Raw genomic sequence first — 9940 nt, forward strand, 5'->3', positions numbered from 1 at the left:
TAAATGCTTGAGAAAAATAGTTCGCAGGTGAGAATTAACATATGGGCCCCTTTATCTCATAGACAAGTTCCTATAACTTGGCCATGGGACTTATGTAATGTTCTTAATTATTTCCATCACGAAACTGGAGCAGGGATGAAACCAATGGACTTGATTGAAAATATTCCTCCTAGGTGTGGAGAAGGTGAGAGCTACTTTGTACAGCTGATAGCTAGCCCAGCATCATCCTGTTATCACAGACATGGAGTTGTGTTGGTAGCGGGGTGCGGTGGGGGCCTATCCACCCAGCGTCTCATGGCGTCTCTAGTCCCATCCAGGGTCCTTCTTCCATCTACCCCGACCCTTCACTCCCTGCCCCCATCTTACTGTACCCTCTTCCACGGGCCCCTTTAGACCTTCCAACTTTCTTATGCATCGGTGTTTTATTCCCAGCAGGTTACCCCCTTGTCCTTTTACGTCATTAGTGAGTAGTGTCTGATATCACAAAATCCTTCAGCACAAGCACTTAGCAGTAGGCAACTATGTTGTAAAAATGTAGGTAAGGGATATATATCAGTGCTAGAGGGAAGTTTTCATGGAAACGGGTTGTTTATAGCTTTCAACTAAACATTTCTACCTGGTTGTCAGGCAAGGGCCTCAGGCTCTTTGTGTCCTGAGAGATGTCCGCATCTCCCCACCAAAATCTACTTCATCTGCTGTGTTCTTGCTCCAGTGAATTGTATCGCCATCCTCTTGGTCATCTGAGCCGGAGGCCACAGGGACATTCTACCCACCCCCCCACCTCCTGTCTCTCCTTCACCGGCCCTCTCCCCTGCCAGTGGGTCACAGCCCGAGCCCACTATCCCATCTCCTATCCCATACACACTGTACAGTGACATCCTCATGACTGGTCTCTCTGCCACCAGGTTCTCCCTGGTCCAGTGCGCCTTCTACATTGCTGTCAGAGACCCTGCCCTATAAAACAGATGGGACATCCCTTACAGAGAAAAACCCAAACTCCTCACCTTGACTCTTAAACCTTTAAGACACTTACCTGCTAGAGCCCAAATTACCCTTGAGCCTTACCCTCCTGTCCCTCCTTCATTGAACCTCACCACTCTCCAAACACTGGGCCCTTTCACAGCTTCATGGGAGCACAGTGAAATGGACACAACCCAAAAAGAGATACAAAACACACAAGTGGATGGGACCATGCAGAGCCCTTTACACGGTCTCCTTAGCCTCAAATGCTCTGTGCCTCCTTTGCCCGGCATTGGGTACCTCCTTCGTGATGCCACCCTCCCTTCCCCAGGCAGTTCGGTCCGTGCTTCATCTTCAGAGCTGCCAGCTCTTTGTTCACGATGGTGTGACAGCATTTACCCCATTATGTTCTGAGTTATTTTTCATATGTGTTTCACCTGCTCCTCGAGGACCACCGTGCCCACTCTTCCCTGCCTCGTGTCCGACCTAGCTTCTGGCATGTAGGTGTTGAGCGGACACTAAACCGCTGAACTCGGTGTGCTCCTGCGGGGCAGTTAGAGCAGTTAATCCAGATGTGGTACACTGCAAAGAGCACTAGCCCGGGATGCAGGAGACCTGTGTCCCAGGCCCTGTTTGGCACTAGGTGTGTGACCTTGGGTAAGTCACTCAGTCTCATTTAGTAAACAAGGGTGTTGGACTAAATGATCTCTGAGGCCCTTTCAAGTTCTATGATTCTGACCCCATTTCTTGGACCAGGAGCCACATCTCCTTTATAACTCAGGAGCCTCCACACAGCCCGGCAGCCCTCCCGGTACTCACATAGTCTTTTGGTGCTCGCCAGAGCTGCTTGCTTAGGCTCCTGTTAGCGTATCCAGGGGCCACTGAGCTGTTCTTACCCCCCACCCCAGGGGTGCCTCTAACCTCACACTACTGTGTGGCCAGTCCTCCCGGAGGGAGCCCTTCTTTGTGCTGTCCTCGGGGACAACAGCAAGGAGGTAGAGGGAAAGCAGTTTTATCGTTCCCCTTCACTCCAGGTCCTGCCAGCACTACAGCTGCCACCATGCGGGTCCCTGGTTATAGACGTGTTCTCGGGGGGTGATGCCCATTTCCTCAGAAATGAATTTTAAGCAGCTCCTGTGCCTCTGGGGCTACTCTTAAAGTAAAGTACACCGCTGACATTTTGGGGGTGGGAGGAGGACTGGAGTCAGCAACTCAACAGGTACATTTGCCATAATCTCCATGTAATAAGTAAGAGCCTATGAAAAGATTAAATAAATCTTTCCTAATGCTTTTTGATTGATTTAATCAATAATTAATCATCTTTAGATGAGGCTGTAACTTGTGGAGTAGATGTAATTGGATTAGCTGAAAAGAGGCAGTTGGGGAGCTTTGAAGAGATTAAAATGGCTGTCAATCCCGTAATTAAACCGCCACAAACAAAAGAAGTGGTGTTTAAAAAAGAAAAGAAAAGAAGAAGGAAAGAGAGAGAGAGAAGGAAATCAAAGGGCGGAGAAAGTTGGGGAAGGCCAGTTGACTAGGATTGAATGGAGAAGTACTTATGCATCCCTAGAGGCTGGAGAGGCAAACCAAATCCGACAGATTATTCCACTGAACGAAATCCATCCGGATCAAATCAGCCACTTGAGTGTACGCTGGGCCCACTGGGACCCATGAAATTTTGGCAGCTTCAACTTCACTAAAACAATGAATCCACAAAAGGAAAAAAAAATGTTAATTATTAAAAACAGAAGAGACCTGCTCCTTGTCCTGAGCCCATTTAGACCTTGACTTTTCATACTTTTAATTGGCTTAGTAGGTTTGGCCTGTGTGAATGAAGTCTTTTATCTCCCTCTTTTTCTTTCCATGCCCCTTTCATCTTTCCTGTTACAAACACACAGAGAGCTTGAGGAAAAATACTTTGGTTTTTAAAGACTTCTTTTTAAAAGGATGTGGATTTGGGCGGGGGGGAGGGGTGTGTGTGTGATGCTGGTGAATACTTTTTTTTTTCTCTCTTTTATCTCTTTTTCCAGAGAGGAGTTGCTTAAACCAATGGGACTAAAACCTGATGGGACAATAACGCCTTTGGAGGAAGCACTCAACCAGTACTCTGTCATCGAAGAGACCAGCTCTGACACAGACTAAAAGCGTCACCTGCCCAACTCAATATTGCTTTTATCAGCATCTTTTCTCTGTAGCTCCAGGGGAGTCTTTTCTCTAAAACATTTATGCCCTTGCTTTGGCTAGAAACACATTAACTGGTTTACTCACTGAGAATCCAGCATATCTGAGAAGTGATCCTGTGTTCTCGCGAGACCGAGGCGTTCGTCCCGCGCTGCAGTCGGACGGAGCGGCAGGGGCTGCCCGTGGACCGAGAGGAGCTCCGTTTCATCCGGATGGAACTGAAGGACTTCATCTGATAAGGCAGCCCTGGCTGAATGTGGCCGTTCTGCTCGCCTAGGTTCTTGGAAGATTTAATCGTGGCCTTCCTCTCGCCTGTGAAAGCTGCCTCTTCCGAATCTCTCCAGCAGACGGAGGCCCGGGAGAAGCAGAACGAGCCTCCACGTAAGGGCTGAGGCAAGTGACTTGCTAGATCAGGACTGACTACATGGAAGCCAAGCAGCTGCTCCATAAACCTAGCCCCACTCTTCATTTCAGTTTTGTACAAATACGTGGAAGTGCACACACAAACACACACACACACAGCCCCAGGCGTGCAAACTGATTACACTCTGAAAGTTTGTAGGTCCCTTATCGAGAACTTCAGAATACATTTCTCCCTATAAAGGTTATAAATGATGGTTTAGTTCTGAGGCAGCTACAGATGCCTATTTATTCCTTATGTACCTTAACACTAGTACCAGAGAACTGAACCCCCATCTGTATCATTGCATGGGAGCATGCATTCTGAGGTCCAACTCGGGGTGCCAGGGACACACGTCCTCCAACCCAGCAGAGCAGTGGGGACTCCCGGCGTGCTGGGAGTTCTCCTGTGGCCTCTGCTGGGGCTGGAGGGGGTCAGCGGCACCCATTTGTACATACAGGTCATTCATAGGTCACAGGTTGTACATTGGGGACTGTGTGTGCGCTTGTGTGTTCGACCTTTCTACCACATGTGATCAGTTTAATGGTAACTTTATTTATTTAAAAAAAAAGAAACACAAATAGTTACTGTTAAACTGATTAAGGCTGTTTATTTTTACTTTTAGAATTGGTCATACGAAGAAGTAGAATATGAATCCTGCAATAGACAGTGGGCCTAGTTTTCAGTGGCTAAAGCTGAAAGGGGTTGGTTTCCTTGTGTATATGTACGCATGTATGTACACATTCGTACGTACATACATGCATACATATACACACGTAGATAATGTGCTTAACCACTGCCTTTTAAAACTTTAAATTAAATAAAACATTGGGGTTGATTCAATTTAGCCATCTGTGTGTGTTTCTTTATAGATACATGGGGCAAACAATATTTCAGAGTTCATGCATTTTTAAAGTGTTTTCACATCCATTATCTCACCATAACACCCCTTCTAAGGATAGGTAAAGTACATGTATTGGTGGAAAATGTCATTTATCCAGAGATCCCTTCTCTGCCAAAAGAACGGTTCAAGGATGGAGTTTTTAAAGGCCTTTGAGCTGCCAAAGAGATCATTAGAGTTTCTTGTAATCTATTCATAGGAGAGATCCTCAAGAATCTCTCCTTTTACCCCTTTACTAAAATTTGCATACATTTCTAACAGATTTATTTTTTTCAAGCCCATTTAAAGGGGGTGGGTAGGCAGATGAGGCAGCTGCTCCGTAGAAGACAAGTCGACAGAAAACTGCTGAAGGCCAGCTGAAACCCAGCTAGGAAGGCAGGAAGGAGGAAGTCTACACCAGGCTTCACAAGTCTGGGACGGTCTGTTTCCCAAAGGACACTGGTAAACCCAGAAAGATCTGTACCAACAGTATGGCCCATAGAGAGAGGTCCTCAGAGAGAGGACCTGGATTTTATTTTACAAAACTGAGTAAGTCCAGAATACTCCAGAATAAAAGGCTAGGAAGAATACAATACGCTTCAGGATTTTCATCCAGATAGTTAGACATTAAAACATGACCCATGTTTTAATAGTAAATAAAATGAAACTCAGCAATTCATAAATTTAGATGATGTGAAAAAAGATTAGAAAAAGTATTTTTGTTACTTCATTCTACAAATGCATTTTTAAAGTATTTTTATAATTTCTATAATCAAATAGCTTTGGCATGAGTGTTCGCTTACCTAAATGAAGACATGTTTACTGAAATAGCATCTTGCCAGCTACGAAAAGTGTCTGAACAGTCCTGCTTAAGTAGCTGTGCTCTTGTGCTTTCAAGGAGTTTGTCTGACTCTGAGTTTCCCTGCGCTGGGCACTACCCACTAAGCTTTGTTTTTGAAGAGAGCGTTTGCAGGGGGAGAGGAAGGACCTCATTCTGCCCCTGGAAAGAAAATTAACATCTGCTGAGTGCTTACTGCGTGCTGGACTTTTCATGTCTCTCGTCGCAAGTAACCTCATCACATCTCTTGTTAGAGACCATCCCTGGCAGGCCTCGGTTTCCCAGTGACACAGCAAACAGGAGTCCAAGTCTGGCTGGCCTGACTCCCAACACCTACCTCCCTCCCCTCGCCACCCTGACCACCTGGGTCCTCGCCAGGCCTTCCAGGATTCTGCAGCGCTGCAGGGCAGACCTTCTCAGGCCGTTCTAAGCAATAACCATTTCAGCAGAACCAGTTGAAGGAACTCTGTAAGCAGGGAGGTGACCCGGAGTGATCTGTGAGTGGAAGACTTGCTCCGGACTGGGTTTCAAACAAGGACCTGGAATCCCTGAGGTCAGAGACCAGGGCTGCAGGCCTCCCCCCGGACAGATGCCTGCTGCGATGGCCCGCAGCAGGGATGAGGAGGACACCGTGGCCATCCGTGCACTGAGGGCCTGTGTGTCCGTAACCCTCCCGTCCTCTGGCGCAGGGCATGCCAGCGTCCTACGACCAGGCACCCGAGCTGCTGCTGCAGAGTAACAGGAAGACACTTGGGGCCCCTTCCCCACATCTGTGGTCCAGGGAGGTGGGCAGACAAGACAAGGCTTATCTGCCCTGTTTATAAATGGGGACACCAACTGAGGCGGTACGAGTACTGAGCATCCCCTTAACACCACGTCGGTCTCGCTGCCTCCCAACACTAGGGGTCACGTGTCACCGGTATGGACGTCTCCCCCCACCACGATGAAAGTAATAGATGAATATGTGTTCCTTATTGAAAGTTTGGAAAATGTAGAAAAAGTTAATTCTCCCAAATCCCACCACCGAGATAATCACTGTTAATGTTTTAGTGTATTTCTGTCCTGTATTTTTTCTATGCGTATATAATTTATTTTATTACAAGACTGGGATCATACTGTATTTACAGATTTGTATCCTGCTTTCTTCTTTAATATATTGTGAGCATTTTCCCGTGTCAATAAATATTCTTCAAAAAGTAATGGCTACATGATATTCCATTATATGGACTGCGGTAGACACTGCTAGTTGCCTACCCAGTGTTACTCCTCCTCGTTAACACAGAAGAGATCATGCCCCACCCCCCCGCCCCCCGCAAGAAGGTGTCTGCTGCCTTCCTGGGAGGCCGCAAGACCTTCGTCAGCACAGAAGAGCGACAGGACATAGGAATGGCTCCAAGAGGCACAGATTTGCTCTGCCATACAGCACCGACCTTTAGAAGCCTCAGCAGCACCAATCATGACACGCCTAGATTAAGTGCCCAGAGAATTCTCTAGTTTTTGTGGAGGAGAGGCATTTGGCAGTAGCAAGGTTCCCAGAGGACTTTCACGAGTCTGTGTGTGAAGGACAAAATGTCCGTGTTTCCTGCTGTAGAGTCCCAGGCATGACGTGCCGCGATCCTGGAGGAAAGAGGGGCGCACAAGGATGGGGAGACACGCGTTCTTCTTTCAAGAGATGGGGACACCTGTCAGAACCGCAGGCTGTGTGGTGAGCGCAGTGTGGGGTAAGAGCCAGGGAACGCTGTTTGAGGAACAGATCACGTGGGTGAGGGAGGGAGTTTTATCCGCGGTCCTTAGAAGGCGGGAGAAAATGAAGTTTCCAGGGAAGACGGGCAGCACCGCTGAGCCCTGCCCTGGCTCTTCAAGAAGCAGCGGAGCAGCCTTTCTGGAAGGGGACGGGGTGGGGAGAGGCCTGCGCCCCAGTGTCCTCCATCAAGCATTGCGAACCGTCAGCCAGCAGTCCCGGGCATCCGCAATGGTGCCCACACAGTGCATCCTCGGGGAGACAGGAGTCATTTGGCGGTTTTGAGCTTTGTGGTTCACATGAACCGTGGCTGAGAAAGATCGGCCTAAAGAATGGACCCTTGGGGCGCCTGGGTGGCTCAGTGGGTTAAAGCCTCTGCCTTCGGCTCAGGTCATGATCTCAGGGTCCTGGGATCGAGCCCCACATGGGGCTCTCTGCTCAGCAGGGAGCCTGCTTCCTCCTCTCTCTCTCCTGCCTCTGCCTACTTGTGATCTGTCTGTCAAATAAATAAATAAAATCTTTAAAAAAAAAAATGGACTCTTATGCAAGGCTTCTGGAGTCAGATTTAGATTTTTCTCTTAAAGCACAGCGGTGAGGATCCTGGGCCAAGGAGTCCAGCTGTACCCCCGGTCTCAGACCACCTTTCCTGCGCGGGCCAGAACTTCAGCTGCGCATGTTTAAGGAAACATCACTGCGCCAGGTGCCGCGCTAAGCACTTTACAGACACTAATTTCATCCTCGTGGCCATGTTAGGAAGAACTATCATAATAATCTCCACTATTCAGAGGAGAAAACTAAGGCATAAAGAGATCAAGCACACAGCTACTAAGTAGCAAAATTTGAACCTGAGTCTGCCTCATGTCCATGTAAATACCAGGCTATGTGCTGCTTTTGCAATCAGACAAAATAAAGCCTTATTTGGGAGAAAAAAATGTCAAAAGAGACTGAAATGGGAAAAAAAATAGAACTGGGAAAATAATTTTAACATGTTTTTCTTGTTCCATTTCTATGGCTTTATAATAAAATACACGGACTCCTCTTCAGGATCTAGTCTGCAAGAGACCTGTCCTCATAAGCATACCAACCCACACCAGTTTGTTCAGGAAACATTTACTGGGCATCTGCTATGTACCAGGCACTAAGGTGCTTGGAGATATGAACGTGACTGTTCCTTTCCCCACAGTGCCCGTATTCCGCGAAGTCCATCACCAGAGCCTGTGCCCAGGTGCTTGTAGGACGCCCGGAAAAGGTACAGCTGTCACGGCCCAGCAGGCTTGTGGGGGTTGATTGACAAAATCTCATAGGTGACATCTGAGCTGAGCACAAGCTTGTCGTGTACAGGAGGAGGAGGACGCTACTGTAGCCGGAAGAACTGGTTCAAACGAAAGGTCATAAGCAAAAGGCACAGGACGTGTTTGCAGGACACGCACGGCTAAGCAGGACTGAAACAAAAGTACCCCGGCTGTCCCGATGGGACATGGGAGTAGCAGGCAAGGGAAGGACAGACACAGCGAGAAACACATGCAGTACAGAGCTCGGCTTGGAGAGGGACAGACAGCAGGAAGCGAGACCAGACAGACCAATTGTCTGTCGCCTTAGTGCCTGCGAGGGGGAGCGGGGCCCGGACTGCAGCGGTGGCGATAGGTGTGGAAGAGGAGGATGGGGTCAAGAGGTGCTTAGAAGGCAGAATAAATTCAGTGAGGTCTTGGAGAAAAAGCAAGAGCTCATTTCAAATCCGACGGAAAGGACTCTGGGGAGAAGGTAATCTAAAGCAGCGGCTGCCCACCCATGAAAGAAGCATCCTTGGGTCTGGGAGTCGGTGCGTGGAGCGGCAGCTTATTTCAAGGAATGACAAATCCCCGGGGTCCCCGAGCATCGCTTACACACTGAATAGACAATGTCTCAGACTTGCGGGCACTCTCATTTTACAAATATTGTGCAGATACGTCTTGATGTGATGAATAAACGTTCATCCATAAGCATTACCGAATTCATTGTATCTCTTCGCCCATCTGTCTGTATTGGCTTGACTTTCTTGGTCAAAATTCTGCTAATAAAACAGCCATCGTGTGGAACGGAGATCCACAAGGTCCAGGCTTTTAAAAAAAATTCTCGTAACTGAAAAGACTTAGAACTCTTAGCAACACATAATAGAAAGTCAAACTAGCTTCATAGTGGAAGAACACGAGGGTATTTTTCTGTTAAAGGAAGGAGCCATAAACAACAAAGTTGTGCAGAGAACAGAGATGAAGTAGCGTTTCAGTAACAACCGACATCCGAGTCTTGTTATAGCGCAGGAGGAGATAAAGGAATTTATAAAATCCTTTTTTCACAGTAAGTGACTTTTAAGCCTATTATTTTGTCTTCAAAGTGAGAAAACCTCAACATGAATTTCCTTCTTTCCTGCTGTAACAATTCTAATTCCCTCCTCCTCCACCCTCTCCCTCCAGATAGATAAGCTTGCTGGGAATAGAGTCAAACTCAGGAAAGAAAAACAAATGTTGACAGATTTTTTAAAAACACTACCTCATTTTACCCAAAACAAAGACCCCTGAAACTAAAATCTTGACTATGGATTAATGTCTGATTTCTAGGTGGTTAAAAGAAAAGTTACTCCCGTGGTATTATAAGGAATCCATTTTCATACCAAAAGCTCAGTAAGCAATGGAAATTAAATGAAGTAAATTCCATCCTAAAAGTCTATGTGAGCCATATAAGGTTACTAACTATTCAACAGTCAAAAAAAGAGAGAGTCTGGGGCACCTGGGTGGCTCAGTGGGTTAAGCCTCTGCCTTCAGCTCAGGTTATGATCTCAGGGTCCTGGGATCGAGCCCCGCATCGGGCTCTCTGCTCAGCAGGGAGCCTGCTTTCCTTCCTCTCTCTCTGCCTGCCTCTCTGCCTACTTGTGACTCTGTCTGTCAAATAAATTAAAAAAAAAAG

The 9940-nt window shown here is 47.3% G+C and overlaps 1 protein-coding gene across 6 annotated transcripts in view; it reads left to right on the top strand.

Annotated features, from left to right (window-relative positions):
- Positions 1-4729, top strand: part of RIC8B (RIC8 guanine nucleotide exchange factor B) — a 100068-nt gene extending 95339 nt beyond the window's left edge. For 2 of the 6 annotated variants that reach the window (XR_007129328.1, XR_007129330.1), the window contains one exon: positions 2991-3122. Coding sequence is in view for 2 of the 6 variants with exons in the window: in XM_047740529.1 (XP_047596485.1) it covers positions 2991-3102 (112 nt within the window). In the remaining 4 variants the exon portion in view is untranslated. Of the gene's footprint in view, positions 1-2990 lie in introns of all 6 variants that reach the window. The other 4 variants (XM_047740529.1, XM_047740533.1, XR_007129329.1 and 1 more) reach the window with 3 other exon arrangements.
- Positions 4730-9940: the final 5211 nt, after the last annotated feature.

Source organism: Lutra lutra, chromosome 8, assembly GCF_902655055.1.
Source record: "Lutra lutra chromosome 8, mLutLut1.2, whole genome shotgun sequence".
NCBI lineage: Eukaryota > Metazoa > Chordata > Mammalia > Carnivora > Mustelidae > Lutra > Lutra lutra.